Here is a 24,357-nt window from a genome sequence, read left to right as displayed (position 1 = left end):
CCACTTCTTTTTCAGTTTGCTTAATCTTCTAGAAAAAAAACATGTGTTTATCCTGCAGTAAATCCCTTTACTTAATGCTTTGTAAAGTCCTTTGAGTTGCTGTGGAGTTGGGGGAGGGGTTCCTTGTGAAATGTGGGGAAAACCAGGAAGGCTGTCAAAGTCTTTGTTGTATTTGTGCAGTGGAAATCTGCAGGTGGATCTTGGAATCTTACCCAGAGTTTGTAGATGCAGTTTCTCATTATGGTCTAAGTTAAACAGAGTCTGTGCCAGAAAAGCTGTGCCTGATGCCCTGCAAGGCTCCTGCAATGAGGCAGTTTCCTCTGGAAGCAAGCGGAGGTGGAAGGGGGGCTCTGCTGCTCCTGGGACAGATTTCTTTCCTCAGAAGGGCGAGAGGAGGTGGAATATTGGCTTGGGGGTTGTGCAATAATCTCCCTGCTCCTAAAGGGCTTTGCAGGGCAAGGCTTTTTAGATCTGCTTGTGCATTCTTTTTCTGGTTGTTTTTTGAGACATGATCAATAAGTGCTGCTGCCAAAGTCCTGTTTGGATCTGATTATCAGCAGCACAGAAAAACTCAGAATCATAAGGTCACTTGTATTTCTGATTAAGCCCTTTGTGATCCATGCCTTGTTCTGAGTTAGGAGACTTGTCACACCATTTATGTAGAGATCTCGACCCCTTGCAGTAAAGGAGAAGGAAGCAGTGAGCAGCCAGCTGCTGTTCCAGTGAACACTGGTCTAAAAACCTTCTGGAGGAATTATTAGAAGCAGAATTAATTCCAGCCAGAATGTTCTCAAGGCACTCTAATCGCTTAAAATACTGCAGTCCATAGGAAAGACGTGTTTATTCAGCTGAACTAATTCATTTCCCCTCTCTCCTTCTGACATTTAAAGTGTTTTATGTAGGTTAATTAGTCTAATTTATGGTAGTTGGAAACAGCCCTTTATCAGAAACCAGTGAATGTCAGGACAACTCACAAGCACAAATTACTGGTTTTGAAGAGTTTGTGCTGGAGGAGAACATTGGGATTCCAGGGTCTTAAGTAATATAATGGCCCTGGTTTAAAAAATAAAAATATCTTGGCTTGTGTAGTTTAAACATCTTCACTATAGGAAACCACATGTTTATGTATAATTTAGGTTACAGAGCTCTAATGTAGAAAATGTCTGCAGGTCAGTTTATTGTGTGTAATAGTTCTGACTGTAAAATCCGTCTTGTTAAAATTTTTTTCTTCTTTGTTAAGCAGTGCTTCAGTCAGGGAAATCTTAAAATGGACTCTAAATATTTATGCAGCACAAGGAGAAATTCCTTGCAGCTCTTGAGGAGTAACTCTGGAGAAGCCCTTGCCAGAGCCCCAGGAAAAGCTGCATTTTGTCCTGGTAAAGGCTATGCTGGCACTGAGCACTGCTGTTCTTACTCAGCTGAGGCTTTGAGGAGCAGAGCTCTGTATTTTGAGTATTCTGTAGTAAAGAAGGGGCATGGGGCACTTCTGCATTTTTGGCTGGCAGAACTGGGCTCAGTCCATCAGCCACACAGGCCTTTCTCTGGTGTACAGGTGCTTGGCTTCCAAGCTTCTCCTCATCCCAAATGGGTGGGAGGGGCAATGTCAGCTCTGGAGGTGGATCCTGGACTGCCTTCTGCTTTCTTTTTCTTGTCTTAGAGCTTTGTTTAGAGGTTTTCAGGGAAGGTTTTTTGTGGTTGTAGAGGTCTCCTAGGTATGTTTCAAGTCAGCTTTGTTGTGTCTGTGAGGGTCTCTGGGTTTGCATAGCTTATAAGAAAAAGAAAATAGAGAACAGTAAGTAAACGTGGGGTTGAGATGGACTCAGGATGGATAATCCTGAGAGAGCTGCTTGAAGTGTCAGAGGGATTCAGAGAGAGGAGTTGTGGGATCAGGGTCCCTGTCCCATCCGGGACCATAAGTGAAGGGGATTAAAACCTGCACATGCAGTTTATGGTTCTGGCCTGGTGCTGCGCTGGACAGACTTTGGGTGGGGAAAAGCTTGTAGTCAAATGTGAACTCCTGGATTTTGCTCTTTCTTGAATCACAAATTCAATGCTGACTAAAAAGGACAGTTCAGATAATTGTTGGACTTTGGGATTGATTTGGGTCTTGTTACCCTTGTGCTTGCGTAAACTCACATTTTTCTGGGCAGAGTCATCAGCAGTGTTACTGCTGCTGAGCTGGCTGGGTGGTGCTGAGCTTCAGGAATCCTGTCCGTGGGGAGCCGGTCATGGATAGGTGTTGGTGTGCAAGAGAACCATTGTAAACAATCACACACTCAGGGGGTCTTTGCCCAGTGCAAGCTGGTGCCTTTCCTCCCGCTTTGGGGGATGTGCTGCATGTGCAGGCTGCTCCAGCATGGAAGTGTTTGCTCCAATAAACTGCTTGGCTCAGAGAGGTCAGCTCCAGACTCACCCTGGCATTGCAAGGCAGATCTAGGCCAGGGTTAGAATCAATTTATGAGGGAGCTCAGCAAAATCTGCTTTATTTTCTTTGAGAAACATGCCAGAATCCTTCAGCTGCTGGGAATGGTGCAGCCTTTCTGAGGGTTAACTTTGTGCCCCTCCCTGGTGCTACTTTGTCACATCTCAAAAGTGCTGACAGATAAAGAACTGCATCACTTGCAGTTAATGCACCTAAATTTTGAATAGAATCAGTTTTAAGTGAAGCTCTTGAAGTTGATTTTGTTGCAGGGGTCATGGAATTAAATTTGCGTTGACTGTCAGTGCCCTTATCTCGTTGCTGGCTGTTGATTTTGTTTGGTTTGGATATTTTACCTCTTTTGATAAGCTAAAATTGGATGTTGGGATATGTAAGTTCAGAGTACCTTGGCTGAGGAGCCCTGGCTCACACCCATAGTTCTGCAACCATGCATTATTTTCCTTGCCAGCACTTTGTACCCATCCTTTCCTTGCGTGCAGCTCCTGCTGCTGGGAGTGTTTCTGTCTTGGTTTGTTGACTGTGCCCAGGTTTGCCCTCCTGGTGCCTGTGCCAGCCCTTCCCCATGTGCTGAGCTGACCATGGCTGGGAGAGTCTGCTCTGTGCAAAGCAAGGAATAAACCTTGGGAACGCTGCTGTTCCTGGCTGCTGCTCAGCTCGTCAGCAGCCCTGCAACTCTAGAAGAAAGCTGATTTTCCTCGGGAGGAATCCTACCCTGAAATAGCGCTGGCAGCCCTGATTCCCCTCCCACTGCTATAGGTCAGAGGTTGCCTGGGACACTCCACCTGGCACTAAATGTGGGCAGACCTTTGTGTGGCGCTGGGAAATGCAGCCTGTGTCCCACCAGGAGCTGGACAAATGCTGTCAGCAGGGAGGGGGAATGGAACTGCAACAGGGAGCCAGCAGTGGTGGCAGTGTGGGGCTTTAGGGATGCCTTTGCTTCTGAGCTTGGCTGTGACCTGGAGCCATCTTCCATGTTAGAGCACTTTTCACTCCTCTTGTTCCTAAATTTTTTAATATCCAAAGTGCCTTTGGGGTTTTTGAAGGAGAAAAGATAAATCAAGCCTACCCTACCCTGTTACCCTGTTTCTTTCCAGACAGGCTTTTCCTGATGTGACAGAGCCTCTGCCTAGTCTGGTCAGAGCATGGCTGGGCAGGTGGGTGGACACTCAGGTGCCAACAGGGCCACCACATACGTGTGACCTCCTTTCTCTCTGGTTGTGTCATGCACCAGCCCTTTGGCCTCTCTTAGACTGGCCAGTCCCCTCTCTGGAGGATGGGAGGTAGGAACTGTTTGCCCTCATTCCTCCCCATGGAATTGGCAGTGCCCTGGGAATACACAGGGCAGTGTTTGGGCACCGCTGACCCGGGCTGCATTCAGCCCCATGACCTGGTTGCAGGAGGTATCCCGTTACTGAATCCTTCAACTATCTCATCGCCCAACTCTGGTTACAGGGGCTGTACAAGGGTGAAGTGCACTTTGGGGATGGTCAGTTTGTATTTGTATCTGGGGGGTGTTCTGGGCACCTGGACAGCCTGGGTGCTGATGGGCTCTTTTTCCCTTGCAGTTCGCAGTGTTGATGTGGGTTTTCACTTATGTTGGTGCCTTGTTCAATGGTCTGACATTACTGATCCTGGGTAAGTGTTTGACTTGTGTTACACACCTGGCACACCAAATAGCCTTGGCAAAGCAGTGGGGTCTGGTCAACATGGGGAGGCTGATCCCGTAGCCCTAAGATGTTGCACTTTTAGGTTGTTCCTTTTTTTTTTTTTTTTTTTTTAATAGCAGAACAGGTCATTTGGAGGTTGTGTTGTTGCATTCCTTTGAGATTGCAGCCATTACACAATTTATAGGCAAATTTGTTGTGCTTGTCCTTGTCAGGTTTAGCCTGCCCTGAATGTCATTGCTGTGCTGGGACTTTGGAGGAGGTGCAGGATCTGCTGTGGCCATGTCCCACTGCAGGATTTAATTTCTTATATGCTAGAGCAGGCTGGCTTCAGGTGTCAGAACCAACTGATGCCTGAGCAGCCCTTGGGAAGAATTTGCATAACCCACAGTGAAAAAGTGACTTGTGACCAGACTTACTGTACTGTCAGTGAGACCTGGAGAACAGCTCAGACTCTCCTTAACAAGGAATTTACTGACCAACAGTTGGTGCATGGGTCTTAGTTACTCATTTTTCTTGTACCTTTTTTGCAAGACATATCAAGGTGTGGAAACTAGTCCTTGTTCTGCCTGAGCACCTTCCCTATTGTCAATATTTATACTTTTGATGTGCTCTTTTCCAGCTTTGATTTCGCTCTTCAGTGTTCCTGTTATTTATGAGAGACATCAGGTAAGTGTTTAATAGAATTCATTAAACATTTCATAAAATCAACTCTGTTGAAGATAAACCAGAAACAAATAATTTAAGTTAATTTTTGTCTTCTGAAATATTTAAAGCCTTTAAAAATAGGCCTTTACCCAGGAGCCAGAGCCAGGGAAGGCTAGTTCAGTTTGAAGTTCAGACTGTGCATACTTTCCCTTTTGTTTCTTGGTGGAAGAAGAGGTTTCCCCAGCTAACCATCTGGAAAAGGCCTGATGAACTTGGAGGCCTCTTCTGCTGGCCCAGCTTTGGTCAGGACTGGAGCAGCACTGGGCATGGTGTGTTAATCCTGCTGTACTTTTTGGAGTTGATATTCAGGATTGGTTTCCCAAAGCTCTGTGGAATTTGTAGCCCTGGCAAAAACAGGAGGTGAGAGCTGCTTTGCCCAGCCCAGTGCTGCTCTTGGGAGCAGACACCCATGTAAAAGGAGGAGGGAGGAAGGAGCCAATGTACAATGCTTGTGATTAAATTATGGCCAGGCCTGTCTTGGGCAAGTCACTGCACAGGATGGGGGAGCCAGCTCTGGCTCAGCCATTTGTCTCCTCTCTCAACAACAAGGCTGGGCTGAGACTGGGGGAGGCAGGAGCAGATGGCAGAGCCTCATCCTGCCCAGGCTCCTCCTCCCCAGGGAAGGGGAGCCCTGGAGCCCGAAGGCAGGAGCAGGGACAGTGTGTGGGGCTTAGCCGAAACTGCTCAATCCTCTGGCTGGGCTGCAGCCTAAGCTGGTTGCCCAGCCCAGCTAAGCAGCTTTGCTGCTCTGTGGGGCCCAGAGGGACCCAGCCCTGCACCCACAGCTGGGGCTTGATGGACCAGGGAGAAGCCAGGGATTGATTCCTTTGGGGATTTGCCCACTGTGCGCTCCGGTGGGTGCATTCCTGGAGTTCTGGCATCTGGGAAATACCCCTGGCTGAGCTCCCACTTCACCCTGAGCTCTGTGGGACTCAGCCAGGCTGCAGAGGGGCAGCTGGGCTGTAACTTCTGTCTGCTTTAATTCCAGGCCCAAATCGACCATTACCTGGGACTTGCAAACAAGAATGTCAAAGATGCCATGGCAAAGTGGGTATTTCTTTTCCTTGGTACTGATGATAGCTCCTGGTACAAGTGGCACTCCTGTCTAGGACTAATGTGTTCTTCCATGTGCCAGGCCAAGGAGGGAAAAAGTCTCTAACTCTGGACTAGTTAGGAAATGAGCTCCTTTATTGCTGATGCTGCATTGAAATGGGCCTCTTATTTCTAATAGAAATCTGTGTATTTCAACCCATTAGTGATATCTGAGCCCCTCAGCAGGTGCAATTTAGGGGGGGGGGGGAAATGAGGAGGAGCTCAGCAGTTCCATTGGGCGGAGTATAAAGCTGTGTTGTGAGGGTTCTTTTCACATGTTGCTGTTTCTAAGACTCTGTTTAACCTTTTGTTTTTTGTCTGTTACTCAAAGTTACTTTCATACTTCTCCTCTTGCAGGATCCAAGCAAAGATCCCTGGGTTGAAGCGCAAAACTGAGTAAGAAAAAGCCTGAAGCAACTTATCAATAGGAAGTTCATCTTTTAAGGGGGAAGAATATTCAATGGATTTCCACGGGGAGGGTCAGGGAATAGCAAACCCCTTGACATTGCAGTGCAATTTCACAGATCTTTATTTTTTAGCAACGCAGTGTTTGAGGAAAAATAACTGTTTTGACTGCCATGTGTTTCATCATCTTAAGTATTGTAAGCTGCTTTGTATGGATCTAAAACTAATCATCTTTCCTTATCCTGTGTGCAGTACTGGCTAATACAAATGACTGAGACAGCTGTACATTTGCTTCATCAGAGGTAGTTCCTGCTGCGTGCTGGAGGTGTAGAGCAGGTGGGGCAGAGGAGAATACTTCCCAGTTTGTGCACTGTGTATGGTCTGTGTAGATTGATGCAGATTTTCTAAAATGAGATGTTTTAGAGGAATATACCAGTTTAGCAAGTTTTGAAAAATCTTGCCTTTTTGGTTTGAGTATAGCTGTATTGTGATTTTATTGTTTTATCAATTGCATATATATATATATGTGTGTATATATATATATATGTGTGTGTGTGTGTGTGTGTGTGTGTGTGTGTGTGTGTGTGTGTGTTTCACAAAGCTTAGCTCTTTCAGCTGCTCCACAGTGTTTTGTACTTCAGAGAACTGACTAAGGCCTGGATGAGCTCCAGAGCACACAAGCTTGAGAAACTAAAGTCTCTGTAAACACTGGCATCTGTTGGAAGCAACAAAAGAAAAATGAACAAAGAACCTCCACGTAGAGTAAAAGAAAATTACAGCATACACTTTGTTGCACAAACATACAGTAGTTGATCTTGAGCAAATAATTCTCCAGCGCTCAGACTCTGATAATCTGTGGACCGAGTATCTAATGCTGCAAATGGTGTTTGGAAACTTAAAGCCCTGTCCTGTCATGCAAGAAATGATAAGTGAAAATTTATACACGTGCAGTTTGAGCTGTACTGAACTAAGTCTGTGGAATGCATTGTGAAATGTAAAAAAAACCAACCAAACAAAAACCAACAAAAAAAGGCAAAAAAACCCCCCAAAACCAACCTCAAAACCCCAAGTATCAATAAAGCTTATAGAAATAAACTAATACTGGTATTTGGCTTTCTTGAGGCAAGTTTAATATATTTGTGTTTATTTGAAGTTCATTGTGATAAATATCCATTGTCCATGGTGGTGGCAGTAGTGTCCAAGCAGAGCGTGCTGCAGGGTGGGTTTGTCACAGTCCCTTGTCTCTCTGCAGTGTGAAGGAGTTGCCCAGGGCCATCTCCAGTGTCCCAGGGAGCTCCAGCGGGTGTTGGGTTCTTGGATTTTTGAGACAGGAAAGGTTGATGCCATTTCAGGTTTGAAGGAAATAAATCCCACTAATCTTTCCAGGTCAATGTGTTGATTCTGATTAAGAGCTGGACATTGAAAACTTGTGTACAAATTTATTTTGAGATGCAGATTTTGAATGAATGGCATCTTGACCATATTGAAAAATAGAAATTCATGCATTAATATTTCAGTTTACAGTAAGATACAGCATTACTTTTGAGCATTTTATACAGGAAGCCAGACCATAGAAACATCCAAACTGTAAGTGTGTGGTTTTCCTGACAGACACTATTGCTTGAAGATACTTCTCACATCACTGTTGATTAATTCATTCTGCCAGGCAACTGGTTTTATTTGGGATACAATCAACGTGGAAGGAAGGCAAAGATGAGTGGTTACAGCACAGGCATAGGTGCTTACTGCTGGCACCACCTGACAGAACAGGATTTGATCCCAAAGGTTTCTTTAAAAAAAAGACTGCACAGGGACTCGTACTGTGTATCTGACAAACTGCTCTGCTGTATAGTCATATAAGGCATTAATAAATTCAGTTGTAAAAAAAGTGATTCTTTGAGGTTGCTGAAGCACTTTGTGTGTTAAACAGACGGGAATCCACTCCTTTAATGGGATGTTTTTGCTACTTTTCTGTGCAGTGGGCAGCAGAAATGGACTGGCAGGAAGGTTCCAGAGTTCAAAATCCTATTGTCCTGAACTGGGACTAAAGAACTATTGCTTTTCTGAGACTAAATGTAAGTCTAAATGTTTCATTTTGGCCTTTTATTTCTTTTAATTAAGAAAGGTAATTTCAAAATATGGATGTTGTTCCATGCCCAGAATCTTAAATAGCTTAAATTCATATTTTGACATTGCCCATATTTGCTATTCCTTTTTAAACTTTCCAATTCCACTTGAGTCCTGTGAGTTTTTGATTTTGACAAAATGTTCTAACAGATAGTGAAGGGCTTGGGTTGCCTTTTGGGAATATCTGTCCATGCTTCCAGTTCCCCTGTGGAGGCAGCTCTCCTTTGATCTCAGCTGTCCCCCAGGCCAGGACAAGGGGCTCTGTGGTATGAGGAAGAGCACAAGCTAGGGAGAAAAGCCCAGAGTCAGCCAGGATGAGCTTTTCCTAAATAAAAGTACCAGGGAATTTATATTTTGCTTACAAGCAGCAGGGACTGGCTGGAGGGTACACACAGCCCTGCTATAGGGACATTCCAAGGATTCCCATCCAGAAAAGGAATGAGGGATTGATGGAGGCTTTCCCACCAGGCCGAGATTCTGGCTGGCCACTGCTTGTAGGAGTGTAAAGCACATTTTCCCAGAAATGGGGAGCATGCAGGAACACTTGGGGAATGAGTCCCTCCATCTTGGTGTTAAAACGTCTTGAACCAAGTCTGTCCAAACCGTCTCCTCTCACTCACTGTTGGAGTTAGCTTGCTCTGCTGGCTGCAGGAGCAGCTGCCCAGGAGCAGGAATGCCATCCCTTTGGCCTTCTGACAGCACAGAGCCAGTGGGGAATTCACTTGTGAAGGTATTAAAAACCAAAAGCAGAAAACAGGGATAATGTAAGTACGCAGCTGGAAAAGGTGAGAATGGTTTAGCCTCTGGGTCAGAATCATAGCACCGTGTGTGGAAAGCAGGTGGGAGGAGCCAAGGCTGCAGCCCAAACTACTAGAAAATTGTTCCAAGGCACTTCATGGATAGAAAATTCTGCCAAATATATATATTTAAAAATAAAATGGACTTAAAAAAAAGTATACTTTGCTCCTTCAATTAATGAAAGCTGAAGGGTGACCTCCCCCCCATCTGCAGTCTGCTCATTAAATGCTCCCAGTTTTACTGAGTGCACCCAATTGGAGTTTTAAGCAGGTGTGGTTAAAATCTGCCCACTTTTTGAACTTTTTTCAAGCCACAAATTTGGAAATTAAAGGGCATTTTGTCAGCGTTTTCTCCCTTTTCAGACATGGTTTGAACAACACAGTATTAGGCAAAAGCAGCTTTGCGAGTGAACTGTTCATTCCTTTGGGATCCCCAGGTTACCCTTCAAACTTCAGATTCCTTTGCAAGGGCGTCAGGCTTCCCAATGCCAGCTTCCATTCCCTCCTGGTAAGTTGGGATGAGCGATCTGGAAATGTCAACCTGCAGCAGGGCTGGGATTCCTGCAGCTGGGGTGGGGGAGGGGGGTGGGGGCATTCCCAGCTGTCCTTGGCCAGCACAGCCCTCGCTGGGGCAGGACAACAGCAGCCAGAGGCTCCTCAGAGGCATCGCCACACGAACACACTGCAGAGACAGGAGGGACAGCAGGGATTGGCCTTTGGCATGGCCCAATGAGACAGGAGGGAAAAATAAACACATTGGGTGTGTGGAGTACACTCTGTGCACACTGTTGCTCTGTGTATACGCAATGTATGTGCACTGTGTATCTGCTGTCTGCAGTGTGAGCACTGTCTGTGTACTGTGTGTGTGCGCACAGTTTATGTGTCCGTGACTATGTACAACATGCATGTGTGTGCGCTGTGTGTCTGTCTTTGCGTGTGCTCTGGGCAGTGTCTGTGCACTGTGTGTGTGTGCTGTGTCTGCATGTGTATGAGTCTGTGTCTCTGTATCTTTACGTGTGTGCTCTGTGTGTATCCATGGCTGCTGTGTGTGCAGACACTGTGTTTGTGCAGTGTGTGTGTGGGGGGGTATGTCTCTGTGTGGATCATGTTAGTGTGGCTGTGTGGTGTGTGTGCACACTGATGTGGCTGTGTCCCACTCCCTGTGTATGTGTATGTGACTGCCCCAGTCTCAGCCCCAGTTACCTGCAGTCGTCCCCTCCGGTGCTCACCACAAACTTGTCGTCGTGTGAGAAGCGGATGTTGGTGACATGCGCTGAGTGCCCAAAGTACCGCTTGTGTTTGGCCTATGGGACAGGGCAACAGCTCAGGGATGGCTCCAGGCAAAGCTCCGTGCCCACAGCCATCCTGACCCTGAGGCCTTTTCACTCCCTGGGAGCTGCCCGTGGAGGGACCATGCTGGTTGGGTGCTGTAACACTGAGTGCTGAAGGGTTTAGGAAAAGCAAAAGCTGCTCAGGGGAAAATAAAACAGGCACTTACAAATTTCTCTGTGCATGGGAAGTCAAACAGCTTGACCAGCCCAAAGTCATCTCCTGTGACTATGTTCAGGCCAGCGTGGGTCACACAGGCACAGTTGACATCTGCTTTATCTGCATTTCGTGGCCAGATCCCAATGACTTCATCTCCAAGAATGCTGTTCCAAAATCAAGGTAAATAAAATGCATTAGACCATAAGACTTAACCTGCTGCTGCTCTTCCACAGGGTGCAGAGCCAACATAGGTCAGTAACAAAAAATTGCATTTAAAATAAAACTGTCCCATCTAAATGATTGCCCTGAGCTCATCATGGAGACCATCACACTAATACATCATTTTTCTGTGATTCTTAAGGAATCTCTATCCATTAATCCTTAGGTTTGAAACCACTAGCATCATTCTACACCAGCACCTTGTGCAGCTCTGGTTTCTGCGAGCCTTCCCCCCCCAGCATCTCTGTTCCCTCAGCCATGAATTCCTGAATGAGAGGAACTTGCCTGGATGTTGACTCATCCTCAGAAATAGGTGTTCTGCCACTGGCTTCAGTTCTCTGTAATAATTTGCCCACAGAGTCACTGCCAGAGGCATTTGCCTCCGCCCAACACTGTCAGGAGTCCTCTGAAATGGGGAATTTGTAGCAGATTTTTTGCAAGCAGAGCAGTCAGAGTAGGAGGATTCTCATTTACCTTCTCCCAGCCCTGCCTGGTTTTCACCCACTGTCAGTTGTGCCTTTGGCCTGTCCCACTTCTTGCAGGAAGAGCACAGCCACAATTCTGAAATGCTAGGGGCAGGTTCCTGTGTTCATCCACGTCAGGAAATACATTTTAATGGCACTTACAACTCCTTAATACAATCAGTGCATGTTTCCAGGCCTTCCATGCTGCTGCTGTTTGCTCATGTGGGGACAAGGCTGCCTGCAGTGGCCCACAGCCATGTGAGGGGCCTGGGATGAGTGGCAATGAACCACTGTGGCTCTGTGTCAGCCCCCGGTGTAATTAACAGCACTAATTACTACAGCCACCAAACAGCCACAGCTGAGTGTAAAACCCCAGGGGTGTCAGATGGAGCTCTGGAAGCAGAACCTGGGGGCCCTCATAGGTTTTCCAGGCCCTGGGGACATCTCAGCATTTACAAAGCCAAACCTGTGAGTTGATCCCGGTGCTGGCCCCATGCTGTTCTTGGGTGTTACCTGGTCCACGTGGCCCAGGTGATTTTCTCTATGACAGCAGGGTCTGTGATTTGCTTTCCCAGTGGCACCTCGTGAACTTGACGCTTGTAGGCACCTGTGGATACCTGAAAGTGGGAAAGGAAAAACCTAGAAGCTCTGCTATAAATACATAATTTTCTTTAAGATTTCCAGCAGTCTTACCAGGTTTTACCAGAAATTAAACATCTAGGATAACATTTCTCTTTTTTCAATCAATATCTAGAATTCATCACATGCCACATAAAGGAATAACAATATTACAGGATAATGATGGGAGGAGATATTCACGTGTAGAGCTGATGAATTTTCTCTCACTTCTATACTTTATCTCAACCTACTTTACCAAATCAGAAACATTTCTGAAGGAACCCCATTCAAATTAACAGTTGAATTAAAATAGATTAACCCAGCTATCACATACATCCCAGCCTCAGGGAGGAAGAGAACTGCTTTCATATGGTTATAATCCACATTTCATTTTTCAGCATTATACCCATTCCACTGACCTGGGATAATGCTTTGCCCTTAGCACGACTGGAGCCTCCATTCCGTTATGGTGGCACAATAAACCCGAGCACTCTGGGCGCTCTCCCAGACATACCTGGATGTACCTGCTGTCTGCAGAGAAATCCATCTGGATGACAAAACTGGCAATGTCCTTGCAGTAGCCGATTCGGTTTAGGGTTGTGCCTTGAGTGAGATCATAAAAATCCACAGTATGTTCTTGTGAGCCCACTGCCAAAAACCTGTTATCTGGGCTGATCCTAGGCAATAAAACATAGAGTAGAGATGTCACTGGCTGTGTTGGCGCAAGATTTGCTTTTGCCTCTCACACTAACATGACAGTAACTTTTTAAAAGGGAAAATGCAAGAAATCTATCAACAGCAAGACTGAACCCAAACCAAAACTTGATGCTTAAGAAAGAGACAGAGGAGAGGGTGAGATGGAATATTGGGAAGGAATTGTTCCCTGTGAGGGTGGTGAGGCCCTGACACAGGTTTCCCAGAGAAGCTGTGGCTGCCCCATCACTGCAAATGTCCAAAGCCAGGTTGGATGTGGCTTAGAGCAAGCTGGGATAGTGGAAGGTGTCCCTGCCCACAGCAGGGGGTGGAATGGGATAAGCTTTTAGGTCCCTTCCAAGCTAGGCCATTCCATGACTGTGTTCTGTATTGTTTGTGGTTAAATGATGTTAATATTGCATTAATATTGCATAAAACCATGGCAGAGCAACACTAATCTTCTGGGAGCCAGCAACAGGAAGTACAACTTGGAGAACCAATTCCCATATTTACAGCTGTGCAGTGTGGCTGTAATGGAATTAAAGCACCACCACCCTATGGTACCCTGAAGTGCCCTTCACCAGCTCACACAGGTTTCAACAAACACAGACTTACAAAACCTGTGCAAACCCACTTGGCACTCGATGGCCTTTTCCTTGCGCCAGGGCTGTGGATTTTGAGCACCTCATACCTGATGTCCTGAATTGCAGACTTCCTGTCCCGCTTCTTGCCCCAGACCTTGAGGCTGTTGACCAGCAGGACGACAAACTCCCCGTTCCTCATGCCGATGGCCACCATCTCACCATCAGGGCTGTATGCAGCACAGCGCGCGGGGTGTCCCAGGCTCACCTTGTTCACCAGCTTCTGCAGGGAAACAGGCAAAAAACAGGCTCACGCCTCCCCAGCACCCCGACAGCTTCCAAACACAAAGTGAAACTGGCTTAATTAAAACCAAATTGGCTCTATTTCCCTCTAAACATAAACCTGAAATATCACACCCAGACTCGCATCCCACCAGGCATATGTCATTGATCAGATTTCAAAATAGAAATGTGGTTGAGATAGGGGGTTCACGTTTGCATTATTTTGTAGACTGACATCCAGTTTCACAGCAGAAAAAAGATTATTTAACAGAACAAGCTGAAAAATCTATTTCCCAATTTGTTTCAAAGGTGACTTTGACGTCTTCAACAACTGCTGATTGGCACAGAGCTTTCCTGTTTCATTTGATATGTAGAAATATCCTAGAAAGCTCTTGCATTTTCACCTAGCTGATTGTTTTTATAATATATTAATTTTCCTCATTAAAAATTATTCCTGTTAGCTCAGGTAACAAGCTTTTGAGAAGGTTTATGCTGGTCAAAATGAGCAAAAACTTTTTTGGTGGTTTTTTTTTTTAATTTGTTGTTTTTTTTAAATGGTTGTTAGTCAATTTGACCTGGAAAAATCCCTGAGGCAACATGCAAAGTTGCAAAGGAAGGCTCTGAAGAGGAGGGAGCCATGCCTGCCAGGAAGGTGGAATGATGGGCTGGGGCTGTGTATGTGTGACAGCACAGTCTGTGTCACCCACACTGGCAAAGTTGAATTAAAATGCTTCCTTTGGTCCCCCAGTCTGCAGATTTAGATCAAAATAAGCAATGCACAACAAGAGGCACTCCATGGGCAGGTGTGTACTGGTGAATCCCTGCATTCCTCTGGGAGTGCTGGCTGTGGGACAGCCAGGAAAGAACTGGGGCCAAACAAGACCAAAATCTGCTCAGGACAGAGGCAGAACCTTGCTCTCATTCAAGGGCTGCTCAAAGGCACAACTGGAAAAATAGATGCTTGGATAAAACGTTCATTTTTAAACACATACTTTTACATTCAAGCTACTCACTTTGTCCAACAGGTCCCAGATCCTTGCTGTTCCATCATTGCTTGCAGAGATAAATACGTCTTTGGAGGGGTGAGTTGCCAAGCCCCAGATTTCCCCTTCCATGTGACAGTCAATTAACAAGTTTGAAGCAGCATTTTTTTCTCCTACTTCAAGGATTTCTCCATCTTTTGTTCCCACTAAGATTTTCCCCTGTTTGTAGCCAAAGAAAAGGAGTGGAGAGGGGTGGTCAGTGTAACAGTAAATGCCATGGTTTAGCCTGCCAGAGCTTCCTTGGCAAATACTTGGAAAAAGCATTAACAGGTTAAGTTTGTAATTGGTTAATGGCTGCTTGATTGGAAATATAAACCAGCGTTCCTCAGTGTTGTTGTTATCAAGCAGTGTGTCAGATTTCTGGGCAAAAAGAAATGGAGACCATTCCTGGAGCTGGACAGGTCCCATTCTGAGCAGCATCACTGCTCCTTTCTCATTTACAATCCAAACACAGACGAAAGTGGCTGCAGCAAGTCAAATGGCTCCGTTATTTCTAGTGTGTTCCACTTTACCCAAACCCAGAGTCTCTCAGTAACCCCCAGTGGGGTTTTGTGACTTTAAGGAACAAGCAGAAGCTCAGGGAGCAGCTGCTCTCACCTTGCCCCGGCACACAGAGCGCACACACTCGATGAGCTGCCCGGTCTCCAGCTGGAAGGCTCGGCACCTCTTCATCTCCTGGTCCCACAGCTTCACTGCTCCCCCCTCCTTCGTGCTGCAAAGGAGGCCTGCTGTTAACCTGGTTACATGGGAATCCCACCAGTATTTCTCTGCCTAAATCACAAAACATGCATTGACCCACCCTCCACTCTGTATCAAGACACCTCATTATTGGGCAATGGGGAGTAAATAATAAAAAATTAAATGCTTTAACACTTCATGTTTTAAACAGCACCAGAATTTGTACAAACCAAGCTGCTCTCTTGCCTTTTATCTCAAATCTCTGTTTCTTGGCAAATCTGTTTCTTGTGGTAATCCCAAGACCCGCAGCATCTCCACTGGGAGAGGCTGTCTGTAGTTTGACAGAACTAACAAATTAAGTAAACTCCACTTTTGGCAGGCACTCAGGCAATAAAAGCTTATCCAGGTGTTTGGATCAATCTCAAAGAGGTTCAGCATGTCCCTGCTGCCACATGTGCAACTGTGACCCTCAAGTATCCCCCTTTAGTCCTTCACTTACTAAGCCACCTGGGCTGGCTGTGCAAAACTGAGAACCAAATTGCTGCAGCACAGAGACTGTTTATCTCTGGGGTGCTGGGTAAATAATGAAAACAAAAAGCACACGAGAGACACAAGTTGGGCACTTTAGGAAGATCCTGTGTCTTACGGCCTCTCCTTCCCTCCAGTAACAATGAGCCCATCACGCAGAGTTGTGTACATGGTGAACACTGGTCCTGTGTGAGCCTTGGCCACCAGCCTGACCAGGAAATGATCCTTCCACACGTAGACATCTCCATTTATGGCACCAGTGAATGTGAGGTTATTCTGCAACAGACAGCAGCAATCTCTGATACAGCAGATACCTCACCATTTTTGTTCAGCTTCAAGTAGAATTCCTTAAATTAAATTTAAAAGTCTTTAACCACCATACTGGATTGGTCACCATTGGTGGTATCACTGGCATGTCACACCAAATACTATTAGCAGAAAAAAAAATACATGAAATAACAGACCACAGTTTAAGTTAAACAGATAAATAACCAGCAAAGTAAAAAAAAAAACAAAACAAAACAGAACAAAAAAATAGAAGACATTCACCCAGTTGTGCTCAGGAAATTCAGGGAAGGATCCCAAGGTGAACAGGTTTTAAATCCACATTTCACTAACAAGAACTGGCTTGGATTTCACCAAAGAAAACTGACCCTTGCAGGTTTAATACAAAGGTTTTGTATAATCCTGTAGCAGGTAATTTGAACTCACTGCTCCAAAGGCAACAGAGAGCATGGTTTGCATTTTGGCATCTTCCATGGAACCAATGACTCCTTTCTTGTAGAGCAAAGCGCTGCCAGCCAAGGTCCAGAACTTCATGTGCTTGACCCCCACAGACACGAACTGAGTGTCGGAGTCTGGGCGGAACTCCACAACAAAGATCCTCTCCAGGTGCCCTCCCCTGCTGGCAACTTTAGCCCCTGGTTTAATGAGGAAAGGATAAAAACAATGCCGATTTTACTTGAGAAATGGAGTTCTGATATGATTTTATCAAATAAATTGAGCTAGTACTGGATTAGAGATCTGTGTCCCAGATGCTGAAAGCTGCAAATCCCAACACTGTTTAGCATATCAAACATCTTAATGCAGCTCCCAAAGTCCCTGGTTATTCCATTGCATCCCACAGATTTAGGAAATGTGGATTTGAGGCCTTCATAGCACAGTCTGTCTCCTGAGTCAGTGAAATAACACAGAAATGTTGGCTGTCATCTGGTGAAAAATGCATAGGGACACACTAATGAGCTGAGGCACTCTTCCTCTCCCCTACACTATTTCCAAAGATAACTATTTTCTGGAAATTTCTTCCCAAAGGCCAATCTCCATCGTAGCACTTGAAGTGTTTTAGGAAAGAAAAGGAATAATTTTCCTTAATTTCATGTAATTTTTCATTAAGCACCATTCTTTCCTTCATTTCCACTTACAGTAAGTGTTTAAAACTTACCTTCCTGTTCATATTTTTCTAGCCCTTTGCCATCTTTAACTGATTAACTGGGGTACTCACAGTGAGGACACAAAAGTCCAAATACTTGAAAGGCAAAGCCAGTCATTGTGCACAGCTCTGTTAGGCTGAAGGAGCAGGATTTCCCCCTGGTTTTTACCTTCTTGCCACCTCCACACAGTGATGGTGTGTTCTGGGTCAACTCCCACTGACACCAGCAGTTTGCCAGTTGCACTAAAGTTCACGTAATTGACCCCTTTTGTGTGGAAGCAGCGCAGCATGGAAAGGGTTTGCTTGCTCATGGCATCCCATATGTGAATTGTGGGGGTTGTACCTGTGGGTAGAGAGAGGCATTAACAGAGAATTAATTTTGGGAAGCTTCAGTGCAAACCAGGCATTTTTCAAGAACAATTAACCTGAACAGACATTAGTTGGGGGGTTGGATTTGTTTGAAGGTTAGCACTACTGGGAAACAAAGAGAAATCAAAACAGCTCGCAAAACACGGGGGGAATCATTGGAGTCCATAAAGTCAGACAAGTTCTAAAAGAACAAAATAACATTTGTGAAGAGCCTCATGCAAAAGAAATTGCCTGCAGATGTTTCACTTGTATCCATGGTTCACACAGATACAATGAGGCAACAAGGAACTCTACAGGACTCTGCTAAATTCACAAACAAATCAGCCTTACCTGGTAATTCTGTCATGTCACCTGCATTGTGAGCAATGGCAAATGAGGAAGCACCAAAGGAAAACAATAGGTGAAATAAGTCATGTGACTTGTGCTGAAGTGCCAACATCAGCACCAGAAGGAAAACAAAATTTAAAACTTGGAAATGGATATGGATTAAATCAATAAAACAAATAAGCAGGAATATTGTTGAACTTTTTGGGGTGTATAGGCTTTTATACACAAATATTGCAACAATATTTAGGACTTTTTAAGTTTTAAAAATGGCATCTGAAAGAAATGTCAAAGGCATGCAGGTTTTAAAAATTATTAAATTCAAAAGTGAAGTGAATCTCTAGTTACACAAAGTATCAATCAAACTCAGAAGTACTGATCTCCCGCTGCCTAAGAAAAGGGCCTTTAGTCTTTTCCATGTCACAGAAATCAGCGTTTTGCACAGCTCTGGCACCAGGTGCAAGTTTGGGTACTCCCTCCACATCCCAGTGCAGTGACCATACTCAGGACAGGCAGCAGAGGGTTTGTGTTTGTCACTACCATTCCCTGTCCCTTAAGTGACTCCTGTCCTCAAGTTATGTATTCCATTCTCCTTTTGGAATGAGCTGAGGAGATGTTCTGACCCCGTTCTTCTCCATAAAACTAATTATTCCAGCATTAGGCTGAGAGGCAGCAGATCCTTCTCAAGGCTTGGGACAGCTCATCCTGCATTCCCCATGCTATGTTTACTCCTGCAGAAGCTACCAGGGAATCTAACAGGACTCTCCATGTAAATAATAAACACATACGGATTCACATAAATACATATGGACTCTCAACTGTCCCCTGGTATGTGTCTTAAGTTCTGCTGAGATCTCTCTCTGTTTCTGGCCTTTTCTGTACAGCTCCTGTATTCCTGCAGAGAAAATTATGCTGTCTGTCTCCTCACTGCTAAACAGTGCCTTGGACACAAGAATGAAAGAATTCTATAAATCAGATTACTGAGATGATTAGGCAGTTTCTCAAAGCTTGCCTTCTGAAATATGATTACACTACAATTAACTCTAAAATCCAATCGCTCACAACTGGAGATGGAATTGAAACAGTAAGAAAACTCTGGAACCTGATTACTTCTTCCAAATCAAACGCAAAGTAAAACTCCCCCCCAGAAAAGCCCCGGATAAATCAGTGCCCTGAAAACTGAGGAAGGCTTTGCTGTGGGGGCCACATACCGATCTGGCTGGTGGCCACCACGTTCTTGTACTTGGGGTGCTGGTTCACCGTCAGGCACAGGATGTCATCAGTGTGCTCCAGGTAGAAGCTCTGGCTACCTAATGACATCCAGACAATGTTTCAGTCATCACAGGGCTAAGGGAAGAGCCACCATGGAAGCACAGACTATTTGGGCAGCTTGGTACAATGGAGGGGCCACTAAGGCTGCCCTGCTCTCATTTCCAGGCACCATTCCCAAGTGCACTATGGACACAAGCATCAACACACAGAGGTGGATACAAAAGCAGTATTTGGGAAATTATTTATATATGCAGGGAATCAGCCTGCAGTCACCATGACTGCCAGAAACACCAAAACCGCCAATGGAAAGCCCAAGCTTCCCAGTGAAATCCCAGTGAATTGAGGCAGTGAGTGGGGAAGCAAAGTAGAGGCAAAGCCCTCCCAGGGGAATGGGCCCAGAAAGGACAGATGGGGCCATCCTTGTTTCCCAGCCCACAGGCCAGAGGCTGTCCTAGGACTGGAGTCCCCAAAGGCCACCTGCAGTGGCTTTGTGCTATTTATCAAAATTCAAAAGGTGGGAAAGTCCCAGGACTTTCAATCAAAAAGTTCAGACTTTCAATCAAAAGTATTTTCCTTATAAAAGCAATTTCATCTCCAAGTACTGTTTCAAGTGGGATTACCAGTGGAGAGGTTTTGGACAATGCCTGCTGCAGCTGCATGGAAAATAATGTCAGCACCATCATTCAGGTAATGGAGGTTGTTGCGACAGTCAAATCCTCTGTATCCAAACACATGGTCTAAAGCCAGCTCCTGGTCCAGGAAAACAAAGAGAACAAGGGTGAAATGAAAGAAGCAACAAGGAGATTTCAGAGTGTGGACCACTTAAGGGCAATTCTAAATTATGTAAGTACAAATAAAATACCTTTTTGAGGCAATAGAATAACAAAACAATAATTAGCTATCCTCACTCTGCTCATTTATTGAGGCATAACATTATCAGAGGCTATCAACAACCTTTAACTGGTCAACTAAAGCACTGCACTTCTAGTATTTTCCTTTTTAATTATTCAGAGGGCTGTAAATGTTCTGGTTCTGTAAATTTCCATTCTAAACAGATACAACTCACAGAACAGGTTTGACTTTATTGCTCTTCCCATCACAGTTTAATATTTATATAGGGTATCAAATATTTTAAAGATACTTGCAGAGTTTTCAAAAATCATTCTCATAAACCAAATTTCCACAGAATAAATTCTGAAATTCTGACCTTAAAGTCAGCCAGGGCAGGCTATAATAACTCTGTAATTAAGACATTAATCACAGGTGTAAGTTCAGCTTACAATGAGCAGTTGCCAAGGAAATTTCCTCCAGGAACCCAGGATGGTTAATGGATTGTTGTTAGAGCTGCCTTGGTGCCCTAAAGCTTTACTTAGTGGCTGTCCCAAACACAATCACAGTTCACTGGGAACAATCCCAATTAGCCACAGAACAGGTGCTGCAAACTGTCCACACAGATCACAGCATAGTCCTTGTTCTGCATATTATGAGGGGATTCAAACCAGTTGTTCGGGGAGAAAAGGAAGTTTCAAAGTCAACAATCAAATTCCATCTTTCAAAATCGCACACAGGACTTTTCCTGGGCCAAAGTGCTGGTTCTGGATGTATTTCCCTTGGGATTGAGCAGGGAGCATGGGAACACACATACTCTGTGATTGTACCTGTCCTTCACTGAACAACAAAACAGGGGTGGATTTCACCCAGCATGTTACTTCTAAAGAAATTTAAAAGATATTAATCCTGACCTCAACCAGTTTCTTTTTTTTGTTGACATTGTTCTTTTGCAGTTTCTCAGGCTGAGGAGCAGCTCTGCTCACAGGTGGCCTGAAAAGAACATTTAAACAGAGACAATCAATATGTTTGAAAGTAAAATACAACCTTCAAAACCACAGCATGTGTGAGTAGCAAATGGACAGTTGTGTCTGTATGAGCTTTTTTTTTCAGAGTTGTACAAAAAACTGATTAAAATCCTGCACTTTCTGATAGAAAGAGCAGAAACATTGATGTAGACTTTATGGATGAGTGGTAGAACAAACAACCATACACCATTCAAAAGATCCCAAATCATAATGATTGAAATACATGGAAAATCCGTGAATATGAAATGATGTAAATTGGTGCTTTCAGAAATGATCTGAAGTAATTTCTGCAGCTGAAATTGGGACATTGGGAAATTCTGGGCAGTTGACCTCTGCCCAGCCTTGCTTTTTCCGAGAAACCCCGTCCCAAAACCTCGACTTGGCTTCAATAAAATCTTCTCAAAATCACATTAAAGATAAAATGGTTGCATTTAAATGCACAAGTCATTCATCCAAGGGAATTTGGGAGACTGAGGCCAGCAAAGCTTTTTTGCACTTGCTAAAAGTAGCTGAAGAGACAAATGCAGAACACGGGCTGAAAGAAAATCTGATTTGTGCAAATAGTCTCTAAGGCCAGATAACCTCTGCTGCTGCTGCTGTTGATTCTGCTGGGAAAAGAGGGACAGAGCTAAGGGGAACATTTGGAAAGCATTCCCAGAGCTTATGATTCCAGAAAAGTGTGACCTTGTTATTACATTCCACATGCTGTAAAATTTGTTCCTGTCCTGAGATTGCAACTACCAGAAATTCCCATTTTGCAAAAAATTAGTTGGAGAAGAATTAAATCCCTTTTGTGTATAGGGAGCTGCTTTTTCTGGAGCTGGATTTTTCATGGAAGGTATTGAAAGCACAGTGGACAGAGCCCTGTGGGAATGAGCAGCAGGACACCCTGAGCTCTGAGACAGAGCAAAGCTGTCTAACCCGCATCTCAGGCACAGCAAGGACAGCAAGCATATCAGCAGGTGACCCTGCAACACAAAGACAATGAGAGAGTTACCTTGATCCCCTTGTAAAGCAGCAAGTAAAGCCAAGCAAGAAACTTAATAGAGTTTAGTAGTCACTTCTGAGCACAAGACTCATGCATAAGCGCTTTCAAAGCGCAGCAGTCATTCCTTGGGCACAGCACGTGCTATCCAAGCATGCCAGAACGAACTAAAACACAAACCAAAGAGCGCACAGACCCCAAATCATTGCACCTGGCATCCCTGGGCACACTCAGAGCTAAGGATGCTGCAGGATGGGGGGGGGGAGGGGGAAGGGAAGCTATATCCAAGCTTCCTGCACACTTTGCACTGGAGCAGAATGGGATACCATGGCTGGTTTGTTTTCAGGAGCCTGACAGGGCTGATGTAGGAAGTTGACAGTCTCCTAAGATCTGCCGGGATTGCACACAATGGATGATTATTCTCTATCCCAGCTCAGCTGCAATTTAGCTCACAGTTGCTGTGGGGAGGCCAAGTCACTGCCAGGACAGCCTTGAGTTGCCTTGGGACAAGTACCTTTATTTCCTCACAAAGAGGTCACTCAAGTCCTCCAGGGTGACCCTGGGTGGAGCAGGACCAAGCAGCAGTGCTGTCACCAGCAGGGAAGGGACAGAGGAAGTTACTACAAAACTTAATTGTCTTACAAAATAAATTCATTATTTCAGCCCAGATTTATGAGGGCCTCTGAACTGGCACTTGGGAAAATAATTGCTTTCTTTTATGTTTTTCTCTGTTTTAGTATAATTTCAAACAGGATAATTTCCACATTTCATTACCTAGGAATATTGAAGTTTATGACAAGAACAAGCCAAAATACTTCATGAAAGCAAGAGAGCACTACCACTGTGACATGCTTGATAGTCACCAGATTGTAAGCATGAGGCTTAACTTGGAGACAGACACACAGATACTTTTATAGATACCTACTCACAACACAAAAACACAGATCTCTGCATTCATACATACATAGTCATGTATACATACACACATGTGCATTCACTGCCTCATCACCATCTTCATGAAACAAATGGAAAGCAGCACATTTGAAACATTTTAAGAAGTCATTTCACTTTTAACAAGCCTGTGACTACACCTAGTTTGTTTTGATACAGAAGATGACACTGCCAAGACAAGAAAGTTGCACTGTAGCAAATTACATCCCTGTGCCCTGTTGGACCTGTGCAACCCACAAGGCACATTCCCAGCAATCCAGGCCTGGCTGGGCTCCCCATCAGTACTTACTTGACAATTCCCTGCCTCCAAAGGAAAGCAAGTTAAAATATAACACAAACATTAATGGTTTCTTTGCAGCAATTCAAAACCAATGTGCTTAGATTACATTATGGCATGGAGGAGCTCCAAGAAAGATAAGACACAGTCTTATAAGATCTTATAGAGGTTTTCAGTTCTCTAGGTACTGTGAACACAGCAGAGAGGGTTTCTGTTACTCATGTCAATCTCGAAGATGTTCTCACTTGAGGACACGCAGTTGTCAGTCAGGGACAGAGGTCCAGATCCAAACTGACAAAGCCTCAGCATCACCTTCACGCAGAAGTGTGAAAAGATGGGAGTGGACATTCCCTCCAGCCAAGGTGGGAGAGAAGCCCAAATCAGGGGTGGGGTGAACAGGCAGCACCAGGATGGAGAACAACACATGGGCACAACAAGAGCTGGGCTGGGTGCAAGAGGGAACAGGGTTTTGGAAGAGGGGAGCTCCTTGAAGCAGGAAAGAGATGTGATCTTAGAGAACTGGGCCTGACTATGAGGGGAAAAAACTAGATATGTTTAGATGGAAAATAGAAGTCAAAAGAAAAGGCAGATAAAAAACTGTTATGATAAATTCTATGGAAGGGGGATATAAGCAACCCCTGTTTCCAGGGCACAGGCCAGAACTGCTGTCTGGCTGGAGATGCTGACTGCAGCAGGAATAAATTGGGCAGAACACAAACATTCTCCTCCAAGGCCAATGGGAGCAGCATGGGAACTCCAGCATCATGTGAAAGGGACCAACAAGGTCTGGAGCAGGGACAGATGGACAGGAGTGTCCTGCAACCCAGAAGGTGACAGGCTGAGCCAGCAGCAATGGGTAGGGAAAAGCTTCAAGCCCAAAAGGGAGACAGACATGGATTTACATGGCTGCAAACTGGAGAGGGAACACACTTGGATCTACACAAACATGAGCATGACTGCTCCTGAGAGGAGAAAGTGAAATTCAAGGAAAGGTAAGGGTTGGGTTGGGCAACAGAGCAAAAATCCAAGGTTTAAAAAATACACTGTTCATTTCAGAAAACATGCAA

The 24,357-nt window shown here is 44.8% G+C and overlaps 2 protein-coding genes across 8 annotated transcripts in view; one reads left to right on the top strand and one right to left on the bottom strand.

Moving 5' to 3' along the window:
- RTN4 (reticulon 4) overlaps positions 1-7,366 on the top strand; it is a 41,404-nt gene extending 34,038 nt beyond the window's left edge. For all 7 annotated transcript variants that reach the window (XM_062490594.1, XM_062490593.1, XM_062490592.1 and 4 more), the window contains 4 exons: positions 4,006-4,075; positions 4,727-4,773; positions 5,801-5,859; positions 6,262-7,366. In XM_062490594.1, the coding sequence (XP_062346578.1) occupies positions 4,006-4,075; positions 4,727-4,773; positions 5,801-5,859; positions 6,262-6,304 (219 nt within the window). In that variant the 3' untranslated portion in view covers positions 6,305-7,366. The remainder of the gene's footprint in view (positions 1-4,005; positions 4,076-4,726; positions 4,774-5,800; positions 5,860-6,261) is intronic.
- A 2,524-nt stretch (positions 7,367-9,890) lies between these two features.
- Positions 9,891-24,357, bottom strand: part of EML6 (EMAP like 6) — an 87,430-nt gene continuing 72,963 nt past the window's right edge. Inside the window, 18 exon segments of the mRNA XM_062489403.1 lie at positions 9,891-9,915; positions 10,437-10,537; positions 10,732-10,885; positions 11,918-12,021; positions 12,537-12,699; positions 13,407-13,600; positions 13,602-13,631; positions 14,592-14,780; positions 15,219-15,333; positions 15,946-16,103; positions 16,539-16,747; positions 17,426-17,599; positions 17,956-17,976; positions 19,161-19,259; positions 19,842-19,971; positions 20,964-21,042; positions 22,075-22,083; positions 23,303-23,317. Of these exon segments, the coding sequence (XP_062345387.1) occupies positions 9,891-9,915; positions 10,437-10,537; positions 10,732-10,885; positions 11,918-12,021; positions 12,537-12,699; positions 13,407-13,600; positions 13,602-13,631; positions 14,592-14,780; positions 15,219-15,333; positions 15,946-16,103; positions 16,539-16,747; positions 17,426-17,599; positions 17,956-17,976; positions 19,161-19,259; positions 19,842-19,971; positions 20,964-21,042; positions 22,075-22,083; positions 23,303-23,317 (1,969 nt within the window).

The sequence above is a fragment of the Cinclus cinclus genome, chromosome 3, assembly GCF_963662255.1.
Source record: "Cinclus cinclus chromosome 3, bCinCin1.1, whole genome shotgun sequence".
NCBI classification, from domain to species: domain Eukaryota; kingdom Metazoa; phylum Chordata; class Aves; order Passeriformes; family Cinclidae; genus Cinclus; species Cinclus cinclus.
The sequence above is the reverse complement of the archived record's forward strand: the minus strand, read 5'-3'. Positions and strand labels throughout refer to the sequence as shown.